The 19,678-nt window shown below is 35.0% G+C and overlaps 6 protein-coding genes across 6 annotated transcripts; 5 read left to right on the forward strand and 1 right to left on the reverse strand.

Annotated features, from left to right (window-relative positions):
- The first annotated feature begins 563 nt into the window (after positions 1-563).
- LOC114469007 (hemoglobin subunit alpha-1-like) lies at positions 564-1,198 on the forward strand. Its single transcript, XM_028456206.1, has 3 exons — positions 564-669; positions 746-953; positions 1,036-1,198. Exons 1-3 carry the CDS (start codon positions 572-574, stop codon positions 1,162-1,164), a joined length of 435 nt encoding a protein of 144 aa, XP_028312007.1. The 5' UTR covers positions 564-571; the 3' UTR covers positions 1,165-1,198.
- Positions 1,199-2,725: 1,527 nt separating this feature from the next.
- LOC114469006 (hemoglobin subunit alpha-1-like) lies at positions 2,726-3,512 on the forward strand. Its single transcript, XM_028456205.1, has 3 exons — positions 2,726-2,823; positions 2,908-3,115; positions 3,350-3,512. The coding sequence occupies exons 1-3, from the start codon at positions 2,726-2,728 to the stop codon at positions 3,476-3,478; spliced, it is 435 nt and encodes a 144-aa protein (XP_028312006.1). The 3' UTR covers positions 3,479-3,512.
- A 6,353-nt stretch (positions 3,513-9,865) lies between these two features.
- On the forward strand, positions 9,866-10,737 carry LOC114469005 (hemoglobin subunit beta-B-like). Its single transcript, XM_028456204.1, has 3 exons — positions 9,866-10,033; positions 10,165-10,387; positions 10,477-10,737. The coding sequence occupies exons 1-3, from the start codon at positions 9,942-9,944 to the stop codon at positions 10,606-10,608; spliced, it is 447 nt and encodes a 148-aa protein (XP_028312005.1). The 5' UTR covers positions 9,866-9,941; the 3' UTR covers positions 10,609-10,737.
- Positions 10,738-11,324: 587 nt separating this feature from the next.
- On the forward strand, positions 11,325-14,052 carry LOC114467924 (hemoglobin cathodic subunit beta-like). Its single transcript, XM_028454456.1, has 3 exons — positions 11,325-11,475; positions 13,609-13,831; positions 13,919-14,052. The coding sequence occupies exons 1-3, from the start codon at positions 11,384-11,386 to the stop codon at positions 14,045-14,047; spliced, it is 444 nt and encodes a 147-aa protein (XP_028310257.1). The 5' UTR covers positions 11,325-11,383; the 3' UTR covers positions 14,048-14,052.
- Positions 14,053-15,688: 1,636 nt separating this feature from the next.
- Positions 15,689-16,401, reverse strand: LOC114467925 (hemoglobin subunit beta-like). The gene is made up of 3 exons (XM_028454457.1): positions 16,234-16,401; positions 15,913-16,135; positions 15,689-15,826 (listed from the first exon to the last, which is right to left on the reverse strand). The coding sequence occupies exons 1-3, from the start codon at positions 16,323-16,325 to the stop codon at positions 15,698-15,700; spliced, it is 444 nt and encodes a 147-aa protein (XP_028310258.1). The 5' UTR covers positions 16,326-16,401; the 3' UTR covers positions 15,689-15,697.
- Positions 16,402-19,044: 2,643 nt separating this feature from the next.
- LOC114468027 (hemoglobin embryonic subunit alpha-like) lies at positions 19,045-19,660 on the forward strand. The gene is made up of 3 exons (XM_028454650.1): positions 19,045-19,139; positions 19,228-19,435; positions 19,530-19,660. Exons 1-3 carry the CDS (start codon positions 19,045-19,047, stop codon positions 19,656-19,658), a joined length of 432 nt encoding a protein of 143 aa, XP_028310451.1. The 3' UTR covers positions 19,659-19,660.
- The last annotated feature ends 18 nt before the right edge of the window (positions 19,661-19,678 follow it).

A 19,678-nucleotide genomic window follows, 5' to 3' on the forward strand; every position in this document is an offset into this window, starting at 1 on the left:
CATTTTAACTCTTGAGGACGATCACAGCATTAAAGTTGCACTTTTGACAATATATCTGATGTCTGCAGTCATTTTTAGTGCATTGAAAAAAATAAATTGAAAATTGAATCGAAATTAGAATTTTTCTTAGGCAGAATCGCCCAGCCCTACTGATAAGTAAATGTAGATTCATAACTTGGCAGCAGAGCCAAGATTTAAAACCTGCTTGAATAAAACTTTTTCTGGAGTCATTTTGTCTGATCTGAAGCAGAACCACCAAGAATCATCTGAGAAACATTTTCACCAAACCAAGTTTTTATAATTTCATTGTTATAGTTATACATTTTTGGTGTGTAGATATAATCATCCCCAAAACTAAAATTTTAAGAGTTATTTGAATGACACTAGTGAGCTGTTTCTCCAGACGCTCAGAGAAGAACACTTTATCTCTCTCAAAACTGCAAATCATCACTCGCACCCCTTTGCTCCACCTTTTTTGGGGGGCAGTACCAGACCTCTCTGTGCTGCATGTTGGTTATAAAACCCAGCCTCTGAGCTGACTTTGGCATTCGGTAAAAGTCACGAAGTCAAGATGACCTCTCTTAATGCTAAGGACAAGGACACTGTCAGGGCCTTCTGGGATAAGGTGTCCAACTATGGAGAGGACATTGGCAGAGATGCTTTGTGCAGGTAAACACAACCTCTGCTGTCACCCTATATGTTCCATGAATTCAACTCACTAATGTGTTTTACTTGTATTACCCAGGATGCTGGCGGTGTACCCCCAGACTAAGACTTACTTCGCCCACTGGAAGGACCAGAGCCCAACCTCTGAGTCTGCCAAGAAGCACGGTATAACCGTGATGGGGGGAGTCGCTGATGCTGTGACTAAGATCGATGATCTGTCACGAGGTCTGCTGGGCCTCAGTGAGCTGCACGCCTTCACTCTCAGAGTGGACCCTTCCAACTTCAAGGTGAGCGTCCAAACAAAGTCACGCTGTGAGTTAAGAGTGAGAATCCTGGTTCCTGATCTGTGTCTGTGTGCGTTCCTCACAGATCCTCGCCCACAACATCATGGTGGTGATGGCCATCATGTTCCCCGTCGACTTCACCCCTGAGGTGCATGTGGCTATGGACAAGTTCCTGGCTGCTTTGGCCCGGGCTTTGGCGGAGAAGTACCGATAAACATCTCCAGAGAACTGAGGAGTCTGCATGAAGCTCTGCTGCAAAGCAATAGTAAAAGCATATGTGCAAAAAAAAACCAAATAAACATATTTTGTTTCTTTGAAATGATCTGTGTCCTGCTTCAAACTGTTTCAACACATTCAGGGGGTTACGTTTACCACAGAAAGCTCTTTATTGCTATAAATGAGTTCATTAAAGAGGAATATTTGGGTCAGTCATGCAGAAAACAAAGTTCAAATTAATTTTTTTTTAGGATTTTTTTTTTTTTATTTAAAACTGTGTCAAAGCTGTAAAAAGCTATAATCAATGCAAAACATTGCCTCATATCATGTTTTAAACCAAACAATTATAATTAGCAAAGAAAAATATTTGAATTTAAATGAATGAATGAATGAATGAATGAATAGGAATCATATCGTGCATGTGTCGTGGAAATTATTTTAAAATAATGCAGAAATTTGCAGAATTTGGGTTAAAAAGCTGCTTATTTTTAAATGTTATGTTGCTTTTATTTTTATTTTTAAAGACCTTATGAAAATATTTCCAGATCACTTGTCTTTTGTTTATAAGTCATGGCGACAAAAGCAGTCAAGTTTCAAAACACATATGAGAGATTATTGGAGATCTATTTTTTATTTTTTGACATGCTGTCACACTCACTAATATTTCATTTCATTACATAATGACTTCAGATGTTTGACGTGTTTTTATGCAGCATGTACTGTACACAAAACACAAAAAGTGAAAAAATAATGAAAATTGCAAATATTCATTATTTGCTACGACAAAAAAAAAAAAAAATACATAATTTAGAATGAAGGCAAATTGTAATTCTTGAACTGTAAAATAAATAACTTAATTAATAAATTTTAAAAAAAAACATTAAAGCAAAACAACAACAAAAACTGCCTTAAACACGCACTAAAAAAATAAAAAGTCTTCATTTAAAAATGTAAGAAATGATGTAAAAAGACAATATTACACTCTGTAATAGTGGAAATCATAGCTTTGCTTTGATTTTTATTTTTTATTTTTAATGGGTTATTCATGTGCTTGTTTTTTAATAAAACAATAGTTTCAAATTTCAAATTTGAGGATTTCATAAGAACAGACCCACGGGTGAAATGACAGATGTTTGTACAGTAGCTGTGGGCTGAACAGGATGTTTTGGGCTCGACTTATCAAGATTATGATCCACCACACCTTCAGTATTTTGGGCTTCTGCAGTGTGATATTACACACTCAATAGTTCCCATTAGATTTTACACTGTTAAATGTATTATTATTATTATTATTGTTATTATCAATATCATTATTATTATTATTGTTATTGTTATTATTATTATTATTATTGTTATTGTTATTATTATTATTATTATCATTATCATTGTCATTATTGCTATATTTCAAACAGCAGTGGTAAGGAGGAGGTGGGTCTTATCTCCATCACTGGGACCCGCCCATTACGGGTGAGTGTGGGTGTGTTCGGGTGTTCCCACCACATATAAACCCTCTTGCTGAGTTCACATCACTGCCCCTCAATAGTTTCAACAGCGCAGAGATGACGTCCCTCACTGCTCGCGACAAAACCACCGTCAAGGCTTTCTGGAATAAGATCTCTGGCCATGGACCCATGATCGGCCAAGACGCTCTGACCAGGTAAACATGAGGCCTTTTTGACATGTGTTCGTTGGATAACTTTTACTCTTGCAGACACTGATGTGTTTTACTTGTATTACCCAGGATGCTGGCAGTGTACCCCCAGACCAAGACTTACTTCGCCCACTGGAAGGACCAGAGCCCAACCTCTGAGTCTGCCAAGAAGCACGGTATGACCGTGATGGGGGGAGTCGCTGATGCTGTGACTAAGATCGATGATCTGTCAGGAGGTCTGCTGGGCCTCAGTGAGCTGCACGCCTTCACTCTCAGAGTGGACCCTTCCAACTTCAAGGTGAGCGTCATCCACACGGGTGAGAATAGAATAGAAGAGAAGCTTTTATTGTCCTTGTAAAACACATACAACAAAATGAAGGTGCTCTCCAAGAATGAGAAATAAGGAATGACATAACACACTTAGATAATACTATAATACTACTCAGCGCACTATATACAGTCAAGTGAATAAGTGAAGAGTGAGAATCCATGGTTTGTGACCTCTGTCTCTCTCTGTGTGCGTTCCTCACAGATCCTCGCCCACAACATCATGGTGGTGATGGCCATCATGTTCCCCGTCGACTTCACCCCTGAGGTGCATGTGGCTATGGACAAGTTCCTGGCTGCTTTGGCCCGGGCTTTGGCCGAGAAGTACCGATAAACATCTCCAGAGAACTGAGGAGTCTGCATGAAGCTCTGCTGCAAAGCAATAGTAAATCATATAAAGCATATGTGCAAAAAACAAATAAACATATTTTGTTTCTTTGAAAAGATTTTGTGTCCTGCTTCAAACTGTTTGAATATGCAACACGTTTAGGGGACGACGTTTACCACAGAAAGCTCTTTATCGCTCTAAATGAGTTCATTAAAGAGGAATATTTGTGTCTGTCATGAAGAAGACAATGTTTTACCTCAAACTTTGAAATGAAGTTTAAAAAAATAATAATTTTGAGTAACAGTAGCAAACTGTGTCAAAGCAGTAAAAAACATTTCACCAGCTTCTATAATCAATAAAAGACGCAATGCAAAACATTGCCTCATATCATGTTTTAAGCTGAACAATTATAATAAACAAAGAAAAATTAAACGTGAAAATTATGAGAATTTAAATGAATGAATGAATGAAAACTTCTGGGTTAAAAAAAAAACTGACGTTAAAATTTTATGTTGCTTTTTATTCTTTAAAGACCTCATTCATGGTAAACAAAAGTGTGGAAATATTTCTACTAATAATAAAAGCACATTAACGCATAAAATCTCAAATGTCTTTGTTGTGTCAAAACGAATGGTCTTAAACGTAGGGAAAGAAACATTCATAATAATAATAATAATAATCATAGTTCATATTATTATTGTTATTATTATGATTGTTTTAATAGCCTAGTACATTTAATTAGTTGGATAATTTTCTATGGTACTAATTTTTCTTTTATCAATTACATACAAACAATGTATATGTCAAAACAACAATATCTTGAACAGTTAGAAAAGTCCGTGCACATAAAAGTTGCACAGATTCATCCACAATCATTACCCTAAACTGCAAACTAATAATGCACAATATTAGATTTTTTGGCTAATATCTGATATGCCAATATTTTGCAGCGTGTTTGACTGATAATCCATTTTTTCCCCCTTATACTTAATTGCAGATCATCTAGTTTCTGTAGTGGAATTAACATACAGAACCATTCATCATACTCTATTATGTTGACCTGCTGGAAAACATAGACGTTATGTTAAACATGTCATTTTTTATTCATGATGATTGTTATTTAAAACAAACAATGAAGACACTTGCAGCCTATCCTGATTAAAACTATTACTACGTATTTAATACATGTTTATAAGATCCAAACATTCTGTGTCACAGTTATATATGAGGAGAAAATCAAACAGTTTGGTAATCGATTAATTCAGTGTACATATGTGATGTCTATGGATTGATCAAGGAAGAAAGCCGACATATTGGCGGAATGTTTGATATCCGATACCTAATTTTAAGGTTGATATATCACTACTGCAAACTGTAGCCCAATTATATCTAAAGACCAGCGCGTGTTGAATTTGCATGTTCTCCCAGTGCTTTTGATGGTTTCTTTCTCCTGCTCCTAAATCTTCCACGTGTCCAAAAACACCTCATTTAAAAACAGTCACATCTGTGTTTCTGAGAGCTGTGTGAACTAGTGTTATGTGACATGAGATAAGTTGTATAATTTCCCATCTATGACATCATCACTATGGAGTGTCACAATAGGTGTTACTAGGGGTGTTGAAAAAAATAGATTCAGCGATTTATATAGATATGACGTCGCATGATTCTTGGATCACTTTAAAATGCATCCGTATCGGGTTTTTTTTTTTTACCTTTATTTAACCAGTAAAGTCTTTTCCACTACAGGAGACATTGTAACTGCACAAAGAAGTGCCCTGAAACCTGGGTATGTTGACCTGCTTGTGTTTTTTTCAATAAAATCTAAAAAGAAAGCACTAACTTTCTGCATTTATTTGTTGCACTAAAGTCAAAGTTTGTTTAAAAGCCACAGGCAGATTGTATGTTATTTTTTATTTTAATTTGTTGTCACATGGCATGTTAAAGCCAATGTTTTGAGTGTAAAATATGCCAATAAAATATATTTCATACATAACGTTCTCATGAGGGTGTACACATTTAGAGAGTAGTTGTTTCATGTTATATATTTTTTTAAAAAAAATTGCAATAATTGCCTTGTACTTTAATATTGGGATATATCGTATCGTATCGTGACCTATGTATCAGGATACGAATCGTATCGCCAGATGCCAGGCAATACACAGCCCTAGGTGTTACTGTTAAACATTTCTGCACATTAAAACTTAAAAAGTGAGAGGAAGTTTGGGCTTTACTGTCATTCATCAACAGTGAGTATTTTAATATAAGTTATGTAATTCATAGAACAGACAGTAATGCTTTTATTGCTTTATATGATTTGATTTCAGGGTTGAAAACATTTTGATAATAACATTGTCCTTATTTGGCCAGTAGATGGCGCTAAAAGATCATAAAGTACAGCAGAATGCATACTTATTTCTGCTTGTGACGTGGCCTTATTTTAATAAGAATGCTTTTAGTTTCCATTACATTCTTAATATAATTATAAACTCAATTTTGTTGTTTGAGCTCATTTATCGTTTTCAGTGATTCAATCACACGCACATTTAACTGGAAAGAAACGTTGCTTCTCGTGTCAAATATTGTAAAGCGATTAATTTAGATTAATTATTTAATTACAAAATATCTACATAATTAGAAGAGAAAAAAATAATTGGAACAATTAATCATATTGCAGACGCACAGAAATACCCCATATTGTACTTTTACTAGAGCATTTCCTTCAGCCTAATGTGATTAAGGGTGTGAAGTTTGGCCTTCAAAAGAAAGTTTTAGTCACTCCACAGACACGGTGTTAGTATAACGCCACCTAGTGGGACATTATAGTGTAACATTGGACTCACCCATCCATCCATCCATTCTTTGAAAACTCACCCTATTTTTAGTACAAGTGGAAAAAAACATTGAGTTAAATAAAAACTACAGCTATATAATCGTTATATACGATTACTGCAGCTTGCAGTTCGGGGCGGCGCTCAACATTCAATAAACCAATTGCATTCAGACTTAAACCCTAACACTAACCCATATTTATTTTGTATGCCTATAGAAGTATGTAACATATAAAATTATATTTTTGTAACGATTTTTTTTTATTTTGAGGTTTATTATCTTTAACTGTATAAAAATCACACAGCACAATAGCAGGCCTCATTGAGCACAGTCAGTGGTACTTCTTACTGTATGTACAGCACCACTAGTAAGATTTCATACCTATTCATTTTTTCATGTTGGTGCTTTACAGTTATTACTTTAAGGCAGCTTTTATTTTGCCTTTTCCCTCCAATGTGGTCATTATTCTGTAAGTGCAACTAAAACAGTTCTCAAGAAAAAAAAAGGAATTGATATACCGTATTTTTCGGACTATAAGGCGCACCAGATTATAAGGCGCACTATCAATGAATGGGTCTGACTGGGTCTATTTTCATACATAAGGTGCACCGGTTTGTTGTTATTATTATTATTATTATTTAGGCGCATTTAGCGAAACAAAATAGTCAGATAAGTCAAACTTTATTCAACTCATTAACAATAACTTTCAGAATACACTCACTTTTTCAGTTCAGTTTGTTGAAGCACAGTAGAGGTACATGTCACTCCACGAGGCGTCTGACTACGGTAGCCCTAAAGCGCCAAAAAAAATCCATCAAGTAGTTCAGCTTCATAGTTTACCAAAGTTGTACTAAAACATTTTGACATTAATTTCATACACAAGGCGCACCTGATTGTAAGGCGCACTGTCGATTTTTGAGAAAATTAAAGGATTTTAGGTGCGCCTTGTAGTCAGAAAAATACGGGTACAAATAATTCACAAACAAAGAAGAAGGAAAAAAAATAACGTGAAAAAAAAAAAAAACCACAAAAAAAAAACAAAACAATCACATTTACAATCAGCAGTGTGGGATCTATGGACCTATTGCTGAAAAGGTTATTTCTCCACACCACATCTCTGCTACCTTTGGTAATGAGACCAAGCACTGTGTGTTATTTGTAAACTTCATTAGGAGATCATTTTAATAAAAATATTTGCACTTGGCAGTGTAACTAAGGACGACAGTGAGTCAGTCATAGGTTGTGCTGTTTTTGTGATGTTTTTAACCCTCTTATTATCCTCCAGTTATACTAACACAGCTTACCCTTGGGGGTCAATTTGACCCCAGGGATATTTGCCTCCAGAAAAGGATTTTCAAAAAATTGTTGACCAAGTTTTTGTTTCAGACACCTTGTTTTTTTGTTGAATACATACGTAAATAACCCCTTGGTAATGGAACCTGGACCTGTTCTCTAGCGCCACCATCAGGCCAAACTTTTAAATCAGAGTTCATTTATCTTGAATAATTTTCATCCAAATCTTCACCACAAGAGTACGAACCCTATTGATCGTTGTGATGATATGACCTTTCCTGTAGCGCCACCATCAGGTCAAACTTTTGGTTTTAGAGTTAAAGTGTATCTTGAAACTCAACTCAAAAGTGTCGACTCTGCACTTGCAGAGGGGGTGGGGTGTGGGGATTAAAGATCACACATGGGTTTACACACAGATAAAACAACATGGGGTCAAATTGACCCCCAGAGGAACACCGATGCGTGCAATGTGTTTTCAGGCGCATTGAAGAAGAAAAATATATCATCATAAAAAATGTTATGCTTCAATGATTGTACTCATCAAATTAGGAAAAGTCATGAAATATGATGCAAAAATAATAAAGTCAACTAATATTTTTTGAATGATAAACACTGAATGGGGTCAAATTGACCCCAAGGATATTAGGAGGGTTAATGCATCCAAAGAGCAGTAAAAAAAAAAAAAAAATTGCTCAAAATTTAGCTGCAAAAACGTGTAAAGAGTTTAAGTGAAGAGAGTTTTAGGAATGATGGTGTTAAAGTATGATCTGAAATCTAATCATGTTCTCATAGCAGTGAGTGACTGGTGGTTCACTGCAGATAAGGCATCAACAGTACAGGATGAGTTGCTCCTGGAGGCAAAAACTGGGGGGAGGGAGAAACAACGCTTGTTTTGTGGAATGTCTTTTATTTGACAGCTTTTTTCTTTTGGACTGTATTGAAAATAAAATTGTGTCCTCAGATTAAACTTGAAGACAATCACAAGCTGAAGGTTAACTCAGATCAATGGGTGAAGAAAACATGGACCTAAGAGTGATAATTATTATTATTATTTTATTTTATTTTTTTAAATAAACAAAGCAATACTAAATTATTATTTATATTATATTATTATTATGCTTTTTGGTAAACCAAATTAATAAAAAACACATTAGATGGAATAAAGAGTAAAAATACTATCAATGCACACAAAACAAAGGATATTTACATATGAACAATAGATAAATCTGGGTAAGAAACAGATAACAACATGTTTAGATTTGAGAAAAAAGGAAAAAACTGCACAGAGCTGACTTTTAATGTTTTTTTTTTTAATCTAATAGATATGCAAAAGTTGCGAAAAAAGAATTTATATAACGCTTTCATTGGTGTTGATTGAATAATTTACATTTGTATGCAAATATATGAACATGTCACCATTGCTGATTATCTAATTCACCCACATATCTGATAAAGTAACTGTTAGATGTCTGCAAACGTCATCGCAAGTTCTTTTTCTGGAGGAAAAAAAAAAAAAAAAACACCACCACTCCCTAATGATTAACATAATAAATAGATAGGCACATGTTTTTAATCCGTCTCACTGGAAATGAAGGGTTATTACATTTATAGACATTTATATTCAACACAAAGCACTCAGGAATGCTTTGAAAAAAAATAGCAAACTATATAAAAACATGTTATTATGCTTACATTTGTGTTATATAGAATAAATAAAGCTATTTATTATTGTTAAAACCACCATGGGCGTCAAATTCATTTTTGTTCAGGGGCCAAATTCGGAGCAGTTTGATCTCAAGATGGGCCACAGATTTTTTTTTGCAGGAAAACGAGTAATTTTAACATTACTGTGCCTTATAGTTTGCACTTCTACGTATACATAAAATACAATATATATATGAAACCGACAATATCCAAGCAATAAGTGACAGGTATCAGTCGCAAAAGCATCTTCACTTTAAATTTCTTAGATTTTGTGACCAATTTCTACTTCATTAAGGTAAATATTATCTCAAAATTTGAGGGAAATTTAAGGATTCTGTAAGATTTTTTCAGAAATAAGAAAAAGGAGATACTTGAGCCAAAAAAGTGTGAGAACCACTGGCCTAATGCCTGCTGTACATGATGGACAGAGTTTTAATTATCAAAAACAGACGTTAACAGTCTGATTATGAGATGACGTAAGACATGTGTGCTACGTCATAAACCGGTGGATGCAACTCGTCCAATCAGGAGCTTCCCGCGCCCATAAAAACCAATAAAAGCAGCGCGTGTTGGCCCCGCAGAGGATCATTTCATCCTAAAAGTTTCCTCAGACACAGACGAGACTTTTATTGACACCTTCATCATGGTTGCGTGGAGTGACGATGAGCGCGCTGCCATCACTAACCTCTGGTCTAAAATTGATGTGAATGAAATCGGAGCCCAGGCTTTGACCAGGTATGATGATGATGATGATGATGATGATGATGATGATGATGATGATGGTGCACCATGGTCATCATCTCACTTTACATCTATGTTAGATATGTGCACGTGCTTTAATGCATTTATTTTGAATCTGTGTCCAGGCTCCTGATTGTCTACCCATGGACCCAGAGACACTTCGCCGCCTTTGGCAACATTTCCACCTTCGATGCCATCCTTTCAAACCCCAAGGTGGCCAAACACGGCGCTACACTGATGGGTGGACTAAAGATTGGCCTCAAAAACATGGATAACATGAAGCCAGCCTACGCCAAACTGAGCACCATGCACTCCGAGCAGCTCCACGTGGATCCTGAAAATTTCAGGGTACGGGCCCACCAACAATCCGATGACGGATTTTAAAAGGATGCCACTCTAATAATTGTTTTTTCTCTATCTCTCTTTCTAATTTCCAGCTTCTTGGTGAATGCATTACAATTTGCTTGGGTGCCAAGTTTGGAAAGGAGACCTTCACCCCTAAAGTCCAGGAGGCTTGGGCCAAGTTCGTGTCTGTGGCCGTGTCTGCCCTAAGGAAGCAGTACCACTGATGGCCTGATGGGGGCGTGTATAGACCAGCAGCAAGTCATACAGAAGATGCAATAAAATCTGGATTTTATTTTTTTTCTACGACTGCTGGTTTACCAAATTACGAATAAATGATCAAATCAATGGCAAAACAAGTGTTCCCTTCCTTATTATTTATTTTTCTTTTCAAGTTCACAACCAGCTACTCATAAAACACGTGTCACAACAACAAATAAAGCATTTCATTTAAACAAGTCCTCACAGGTGCACATGTAGGCCTGTTTATATTATTTTTATACATATACAAATGTGATCAACACATTAAAAAACCAGGATCGTTTTGTCCTGTTATTTATGTACTGGAATCTGTGTGTAATTATAAAACAAATGATCACCCAGCGACTGTAAACAACTGCTGTCATGTCATGAACAGTCTAGACTTTGATTAGAATTATATTTTTAAGTTTATTAAAGGACTTGTCAATCATTGCATTATTTGTTATTTTTTAAATAAATATTCTGACCCAAACATATAGCTTCAAAATAGGGTATTTTGTTAACAAATCTTGCGTCCAAAGGTAAATAAATAATATAATAAGTTAACTGCACTTCTAATTTCTTGTGATATGAGGTGGACATGTGGATCATTTATTTGGGCGTGGGAAACATGAGTGCCCAGATAATGAAAACATGGCATAATCTGACTTCAGCAGCTGCTGCTGGTCACTGACACACACCATAGGACTGTGTTTAACCCTCACCATAGCACACTTCATTCGTATACTTCATTCTGTGGCCATGGTTCGATTGACGGACGTGGAGCGCAGCCTCATCAGAGATGTTTGGGACAAAGTCAATACTGATGAGGTTGGACCAGAAATCATTTCGAGGTTGGCATTTCCATTAAAACTTTGTTTTTATCATGTGTGGCGTATATATTTATTGGTGTTTAATAAAAACATATCAATTGTGACATTTAAAAGTCCTTACTTTTTGTTCTTTATAGTTATAGAACATGCACTACTTTGATTAATATAATCAAATGAAGTATATAATTAAATTTATCACAGAGGTGGAAAAATGAGTGTATCGATGTTGGTTATCCGAAATAGGAAATTTTAAATCGAACAATATTAGCATGTCGGATATCAACAAAAGATAATATCAAACATCTCTAATATCTAATATTTACTACATCTTCCTTTGATTGAATGTATAGCATAAATTAAAAAGAATCATCATCAGAATAGTTTTAAATGACCATATAGCAATAGATCAATAGCTGCCATCAGATAATCTCTCATTAATGCAATTCATAGTTTTCATATTCAGTTAAAAAGATAATAAATACATTTCACGAATACAAATACATATTTCATATAGATGTTCAATAAATAAATAGATAATTCAGTTTATCCTTGCAGATATAATTCATTTATTTGGTTAAAATTACAGAGCGACACGACGTAGAACTTATTTTTTGTACCGTTTTATTGCGTTGCTGAGGGTAATAGGTAGGTGTGACACTTCTGAGCAGCACAAGGTGATGGATATATTAAGACATAGATATATAAAGTTGTTATTTCCGAAGAAGACAGCTTTATTTTCTTGCAGATGATGCGGCAAATGTGTAAAATATGTCTTTACGTGAGTTAATTTAAGTTTTGTATTTTAGGCATTGGACATGTAAATACTAGGCATGTAACGATTAATCGCAAGGCAGTTAAAAATCGATTCATAGGTATCACGGTTGATATCGATTTTCTGAAAATTGAATCGCAGTACTTTTTTTAACCAGCAGAGGGCGCTATCCACAAGTGTAGGCGGCGGGCGGAGTCTGCTAATACTTTTTTTCTGGCCGCCTTCTACTCTTAAATATGTTAATAAATGATTCATTACCCCTTTAGCACCGACAGAATATCTGTAATATTACTTGAATATCTGTAAAAGTCACGTTTTTCTATTAGCTCTGACTGCTAGCATAGCTTCTCTTCTTCACTGCAATATATATGCATGCCAACCGACCACTGTGTTACCAGCGCCCTCTGCTGGTCCAAAAAAATATGACGTAAATCAGTGTAATCACGGTTTTTTTTTTTTAAAGTCCAAATGTTAGGGCACAAAATACATTTTCAGTTGCACTTTTAAAAAGAAAAATAACTATTATGTAGTTTTGCATTGTTTATTATAGAACCAGAATTTAAATTAATAGGCTTCATTTTCATTTGTATTATTCCTTTATTTATTTCATTCAAGATTTATTTTTAGTTAAATTGCATTGTTTTGAATAGTTTATCAAGGAATTCTTTTGACAATGAAATATAAAAGGAAAATAATACAGTATTTTCTAGTTTTTTCCCAAAAAAAAAAATTTGTCTACAGTCCCATTTTGTAAAATAAATCGTGAGAGAATCGTATCATGAACCCAGTATCGTGAATCGAATCGTATCGGGAGTTGAGTGAATCGTTACATCCCTAGTAAATACATGTTAATAAATGACTGTTAAAACCCATGAACCATGTTTAGACTTGATTGAACTCGGAGGGATTAAAGGTGCAGTCCGCAACTCTCAGGTCTCCTCCCTACCCGCTGCTCACTTGCCCTGCCTCCAAACTTTCCAAAGTCCCTCCCTCAGAGGAGCTAACAAGCTAACGTTAGTCCGACAGTAACATCACAATAATATAACATGCTCTGTTAAAAGCATATTACTGCAGCGCTTCTCTCTCTCTCTCAATGTGCACACACCTCAGCACCAGCAGCAGCAACAACACAGTTGCACTTACAGCAGCCCACACAGACGCTGCTGTGCGCACATGAACAACACATGCACCACAGAGTTCTAGTGTAACAATTACAAATCAAACAATCAAGCAGCAGTAATTACCTGTCCTTACATAGTAACAGCTTTAGCAAATATGACAAAAAGTCACTTTTATAAGAGTTGCAGGCTGCACCTTTAACAAATATATGTAGTAATATCATATACATTTATATCGTAACCATGCCTAATATGTAATGACAGAATATTGATCGTGTATCCCTGGACTGAGCGACACTTTGGTACATTTGGAGACATCTTCACCATCACTGCCATTCTGCAGAACAGCAGAGTGTCCAACCATGGCAAGGTGGTGCTGCAGGCTCTGGACCGAGCAGTGAAGAACATGGACAACATCAAGCTCATGTTCCAAGGTCTGAGCAGGATGCACTTTGAAAAACTCAACGTAGATCCAGAGAGCTTCAGAGTAGGTCACTATTTTTCACATGGCTGAATGGAAACGTGTTTATGGCTTCCTCCTGCAGACCGTGATGTGTTGTCCTTGTGTTTGCAGCTGCTGGCTGATTGCATCACCATCGCCATGGCCTGCAAACTGAGGAGCGCTATGAACCCAGAGGTCCAGGCTGCGTGGCAGAAGTTTCTGTATAGTGTGGTCGATGCTATGAATAAACAGTACCACTGAAGGGCTCAACTAATCCAGATTGAAAACAGATCATCATCATCATCATCATCATCCCCATCATTGGTGTCATTGTCATCATCTTCTTCTTCTATGCCACAAACAATTGTGATCTTGATACTATAGTGAAGGTTTTACTGAAAACAATCAAGTTCTTTAAATAAATAAATAAATTAATAAATGAAAAACACAATTTGCTTGATTGTATTTATATTATTAATTTATTTAAAATCTAATGTGTGTCACAAATCTTTTCTAATCTTTCAACCTAACGTTTTATCTTTCTAGGATCCTCTGTGGCTGTACTTTTTCACCTATCAATCAGAATCAGAATCAACTTTATTGACCAAGAGTGTATGAATACACACGAGGAATTTGTCTTGGTGACCTGTGCTCTCTCAGATAGTGTAACATTAAATAATAACAATCAACTAGAATAAATAAAAATAAATAAAAAAAGAAGTATAAACATAAATATAAGAGTAGTTAGACTAATATGTGCAAACTAAATAAAATAACAAGATAATAATAATAATAATAATAATAATAATAATAATAATAATAATAATATTATTAATAATAATAATAATAATAATAATAATAATAATAATAATAATAATAATGAAATAAAATAAAAATACAATAATAATAATAAGATAATAGTGCAGTAGTGCATTGATGAGTAGTGCAGGTAAACATTTAAATGAAAATATTATGTCCATGAACATTCACAGTGACATGTATGTATGGTATGTCATGGTAAAATTATGATAAAATTGAGATAACCAAACACTCTAATGCTTGTTTTCGATGTGTTATGACTACATTGTACAAGACTGAATGTCAAAAAAAAAAAAAATGAGAAAAACAGATTTATTTTACAAATTGTGAAAAATTATCTATGATCAAGGTATTTAATTTTTTGTTTTTCTGAATATGACCTTTTTTTTTTTATTTCACTTTTTAGCAGGTGTGGTCAGATTGAAACACCTAATCTCAGCACAGAGCATGAAAGATGTCAAAGTTTTGACCTGGTCACTTTGTTGCTGAACATTTATTTGGAAAGCCTGCATTCGCACAAGCAATCAACCTAAATTCAACTTTACAAGTAAATGATTTGATGATTAGTGAGGCCAAATTAATAGCACCACTCACTGAAGAAGAGGACAAGGCTCACGCTTAACAGGAAAAACTGAAGAAAGTAGAAGACAATGAAGTTTAAATGGTAGAAATTTAACACTTAACCAGGGTTGGGAAAAATTATTATTGTAATTGCGTTATTGAGAATTATTATGATTTTGGAGTAATTCTAATTGAGAAAACTGTACCTGTTGTAATTGCATGTACTTGTAATTGAGTTCAGATTTTTGACTTTGTAATGGTAATTGCCATGAAATTTCTATAAAAATGGTCAATTATAATTTAACGCTAAACAGTTGAACCATGTTACAGTTTTATGTATGTCCTAGTTAACAATTATTTAAATATGTTTCATATCAAGCAAATACCCATTTTAAATGTACATTTTCATTTTGCTTAGTCATTGTTTCAGATCAATTAATATACAAGAATCTCCAGGAAATTGACTTGAAATGATTGAAATTCAGTTTCTCTTAGAATTTCATTTTATTAGTGTTCATCTGCTGATCTTCTCTAGTAGTACTGCTTCTCCAGGGAGGACACCACCACGTTCATGAACTTCTGAAAAGTTGCCTGGACGTCAGGGGTGAAGTCGTTGCCCAGCTGAGCAGCAATCACAATGGTCAGGCAGTCAGCCAGGAGCTGCAACACAACACAGCCTGCATCACAAACTGGAAACTGAATGTCAGCCATATGAGGGGAGTCGCTGTCATTGCACACGGCTTTACCTTGAAGTTACCAGGGTCCACCTGCAGTTTCTCAGAGTGCAGCACGCTCAGCTCTGCATATGCAGCCTTGATGTTGTCCATGTTCTGCACAGCCTTCTCCAGGGCCTCCACGATCACTTTTCCATGAGCTGCTACTTTGGGATTGGAGGTGATAGCAGCAGCATTGTAGAGGTTTCCAAAGCTGCCAAAGTACCTCTGAGTCCAGGGGTACACAATCAGACACCTGAACACACACACACACACACACAACAAACAAGTGTCAGTGCTGAAGAAATGATCCAGTCATAGATCCAAACAGAGAAGCAGAGGACATGGTCTCACCTGGAAATAGCAGCAGGACCCACGACGTCTTTGTCGATCTTGGAGAAGATGCTCTGGATGGTAGAGCGCTCAGAGTCTGTCCATTTCACCATCTTGATGCAGGTTTCAGTGTTTGTCACAAGTTCTGTGTGAGTCAGAGGAGACAACGTCCACCTTTATATGAAGAAGCCTCTGCTCCTCCCAACATGTAGGTGGAGTTATACATTTTAAAAGCTCTTTTTTTTAAAAGGACTATACAAAATCATGCCCTTATTGGTTTTTCAATTGCTTCATTTGTTTATCTTTGTGACTTTGACAAAAACACTGCAGATCACATCCTTAAAATGCAAGAGGACATTTGTATAAAGTTAAGTGAATGACAATATATATGTATTCAAAAAACTGTATTTACATTTTTTAAACAGCATTATGATTTGCAATGTTATTTATTTATCCAACATAATAGAATTTGTCCATATTCAATCAAATAGAAAAATTAATTAAAAAAAACACGTTTTCAGTCAAAAATAAATAAATAATAATAATATTGAAATGAAAAAAATATTGGACATAACAAAAAAATTAAAAATTAAAAAAATTCATAGAAACTTTTTTCTTTGATTAAATTTATCTTAATTTATTTATTTAATTGAAGCAATTTTTATTTATTTTTTTGGATTGAAAATAAACCGAAATGTCCCACCCACAATATGACCTAAATATAAAAAACATGACTTCAACAAAAAAAAGGATTTTCAATCAAATAATGACTCAGAAACGAGTGTTTAAGTACGAGTTTTTTTTTTGTTTTTTTTTTCATTAAGAAAAATGAAGACGATTCTACGATTCTATTAAGATCTTCAAGAAAATATTCCGTGTTTGTTGTATATGTACTCTTCATTTATGCCTGTAATTATTGTTATTTTTTTATTTGGAATCTATTATTTTTGGAAAACTAAATGTATGAGACGCCATAAAAAACAGTGATTGAATAAATAAATGAAGTTGGACAAATGAATAAATAAAATTTGGTTTATTTTTTCGTTTTAATATATTTTTTGGTTTTACATGATCATCAAAAATAACCTATACTGAAATGAAAAGCCCTAATCAATAATAAAATAGATTATTATTAGGAAGGTTAATTCTAAAACTGATGACAAAATTAGATTTAAACTGACTCACGGTCAGTAACAAGTCTCATTGAGCCAATGCGGGCAACAGAGATACGATGCATTTTGTGAATTGATTAGTGATTAGTCCGCGGATAAACTGACGCAGGGTTATCTCACGTTTTTATGACGTCACTACGCCCTCCTGAAAGGTATCAGTCCAGTGTCGTTGCTTGTTATCTGACCTGCAGATATGTAACAGGCCGTTTAAGAAAAGTTTGTTGTTAAAAACTTTTCTAGAACTAAATAATGAAACCTCACAGCAACTCATTTCAACGTGAACAGGCTTTGTTTTTTTGTTTTTGGTTTTTTTTTTTAATTCCGAAATAAATCCCTGACATCCAACAGATGTTTCGTTTAAGTTTGATCAATCAACCGTTTTGATAAATATTAAATTAAAGTTCTTGGTCAGTAAATAAACGAAAACACGAAATATTAAAATACAATGTGTGTTTTTTTTTAAAGAATGATCACAAACATCGATTGAAAAGTATAAAACATGCATTAAAATGTCATTATTTATTTTCATTCGATCACGTTTATTTGCGTATCCAATATGGAAGTTATTTAATATAATAACGGATTTAATCCCGCCTCGTTTGCAATTTGTAGGCCAGACCAAGAAAACAAAAAAACAAAAAAAAAAAAAAAACAATGTTAGAGCCACTGATGAACATTTTGTAGTTTGAAATTGAATGTCTTTTGCCATTTTTACCTCAAAAAAATGTTTTAATTTTCACCCTAAAAATAGTGTTAAGAATTGTTTTTTGAATCGCGAATATTTATAAATGTATTTGTATTAATATTAAAAAGGCCTACACCCTCTAGGAAAAATAGGTTTGTTTGCTATATTTTATATAAATACATACATAAAGTATTGCTTTATCATGATTGAATGTTTTCTTAAAATTTTCATAAGAAAGAATAACGTGTTTACTGAAATTACAAACCAATTTTAAATCTGTTTGAGGGTTTAAAACTAATAAAATAATAGCATTGAGGTCCGCTGCGATCTGTGTTGAGGCTCTGGGTTTAAACCTTAGCTTATAAATCTTTAAAAAAAAAAAAAAAAAATCAAGTTTTCAACGTTTTTATATAATTGTAAAAAATAAAATACAATAAATGATTAATGAACAGTGCAAACATTTTAATCACAATTTAATATTTATAGCAGATCACTCCGCATTGTCTGAACTCGCAGGGAAATGTTGAAATACATTTTATGGTCTTATTTACAACAAAACCAAATTCTACATTTAGCGCGATTGATAATAAATTACAATTAGGCTCCGTTATTGTAAAATGTGTTGTCAGAACACAAAATCAGTTTAAGACTAAACTTATCATAATTATCAGCAGATTTAAAACCTAACAAATCTTTTATCAGAAATGTATTTTTAAATGGCTTTCAGCACGGAAAAAGTTAAGAAATGTCAATCCGTTAAAGGTTTGGTTTTAGGGCTTGTGCAAAAGTGTTGACAGTTTGGTACAAGTATAATGGTGAACTTAATTATGATGACTGTGCATGACTGTTTGGTTGTTAATCTCGTGCTGCCATCACAGACTTGGTTTGAGTCCAAAAGGTGGAGACATCCCCCAGGTCCTGATGGATGTATATAAACCCACTGCTGCAGCTTCAAGCAAACCCTCTCCAGACAAGATGAGTCTCAGTGTGAAGAACAAGGACACGGTCAGAGCCTTCTGGGCTAAACTTTCTCCTAAAGCCGCAGACATCGGTGCTGATGCTCTGTGCAGGTAAAAATCCCTCTTTGACCTGCAGCTCATTTTTAACCTGCATGTGTGCTTGATTTAAAGTCTTTATGTGTTTTAATGTGTGTCCCAGGATGCTGGTGGTTTACCCACAGACCAAGACTTACTTCTCCCACTGGAAGGACCTGAGCCCCGGCTCTGCCCCGGTGATGATGCACGGAGCGGTTATCATGCAAGGAGTTACTGATGCTGTGGCCAAAATCGATAATCTGACTGATGGTCTTGATCAGCTCAGCCAGCTGCACGCCTTCACTCTCAGAGTGGACCCTGCTAACTTCAAGGTATGGACTGAAGAAACATCATCAATGAACTTGACATTAACACTTAATGTGTCTGATTGTTCTAATGACACTATTGCCTCCATCTTTCCAACAGGTGCTCTCCCACAACCTCATGGTGGTCATGGCCAACCAGTTCCCCAAGGACTTCAGCCCTGAGGTCCATGTGGCTATGGACAAGTTCCTGGCTCTGGTGGCTCTGGCTCTGTCTGAGAAATACAGATAAAGTTCAGCTGAAGCAGCAGC

This window comes from Gouania willdenowi, chromosome 8 (genome assembly GCF_900634775.1).
Source record: "Gouania willdenowi chromosome 8, fGouWil2.1, whole genome shotgun sequence".
NCBI lineage: Eukaryota > Metazoa > Chordata > Actinopteri > Blenniiformes > Gobiesocidae > Gouania > Gouania willdenowi.

Bases quoted from the DNA above. Each gene is read 5' to 3' on its own strand.
- LOC114469007 (XM_028456206.1), top strand. From the start codon at position 572: ATGACCTCTCTTAATGCTAAGGACAAGGACACTGTCAGGGCCTTCTGG. The intron at 670-745 runs GTAAACACAACC...TGTATTACCCAG, and splicing joins GGCAGAGATGCTTTGTGCAG to GATGCTGGCGGTGTACCCCC. The intron at 954-1,035 runs GTGAGCGTCCAA...CGTTCCTCACAG, and splicing joins TGGACCCTTCCAACTTCAAG to ATCCTCGCCCACAACATCAT.
- LOC114468027 (XM_028454650.1), top strand. From the start codon at position 19,045: ATGAGTCTCAGTGTGAAGAACAAGGACACGGTCAGAGCCTTCTGGGCT. The intron at 19,140-19,227 runs GTAAAAATCCCT...TGTGTGTCCCAG, and splicing joins GGTGCTGATGCTCTGTGCAG to GATGCTGGTGGTTTACCCAC. The intron at 19,436-19,529 runs GTATGGACTGAA...TCTTTCCAACAG, and splicing joins TGGACCCTGCTAACTTCAAG to GTGCTCTCCCACAACCTCAT.
- LOC114469006 (XM_028456205.1), top strand. From the start codon at position 2,726: ATGACGTCCCTCACTGCTCGCGACAAAACCACCGTCAAGGCTTTCTGG. The intron at 2,824-2,907 runs GTAAACATGAGG...TGTATTACCCAG, and splicing joins GGCCAAGACGCTCTGACCAG to GATGCTGGCAGTGTACCCCC. The intron at 3,116-3,349 runs GTGAGCGTCATC...CGTTCCTCACAG, and splicing joins TGGACCCTTCCAACTTCAAG to ATCCTCGCCCACAACATCAT.
- LOC114467925 (XM_028454457.1), bottom strand. From the start codon at position 16,325: ATGGTGAAATGGACAGACTCTGAGCGCTCTACCATCCAGAGCATCTTC. The intron at 16,136-16,233 runs GTGAGACCATGT...GTGTGTGTTCAG, and splicing joins GGTCCTGCTGCTATTTCCAG to GTGTCTGATTGTGTACCCCT. The intron at 15,827-15,912 runs GTAAAGCCGTGT...GTTGTGTTGCAG, and splicing joins TGGACCCTGGTAACTTCAAG to CTCCTGGCTGACTGCCTGAC.
- LOC114469005 (XM_028456204.1), top strand. From the start codon at position 9,942: ATGGTTGCGTGGAGTGACGATGAGCGCGCTGCCATCACTAACCTCTGG. The intron at 10,034-10,164 runs GTATGATGATGA...ATCTGTGTCCAG, and splicing joins GGAGCCCAGGCTTTGACCAG to GCTCCTGATTGTCTACCCAT. The intron at 10,388-10,476 runs GTACGGGCCCAC...TCTAATTTCCAG, and splicing joins TGGATCCTGAAAATTTCAGG to CTTCTTGGTGAATGCATTAC.
- LOC114467924 (XM_028454456.1), top strand. From the start codon at position 11,384: ATGGTTCGATTGACGGACGTGGAGCGCAGCCTCATCAGAGATGTTTGG. The intron at 11,476-13,608 runs GTTGGCATTTCC...ATGTAATGACAG, and splicing joins GGACCAGAAATCATTTCGAG to AATATTGATCGTGTATCCCT. The intron at 13,832-13,918 runs GTAGGTCACTAT...TTGTGTTTGCAG, and splicing joins TAGATCCAGAGAGCTTCAGA to CTGCTGGCTGATTGCATCAC.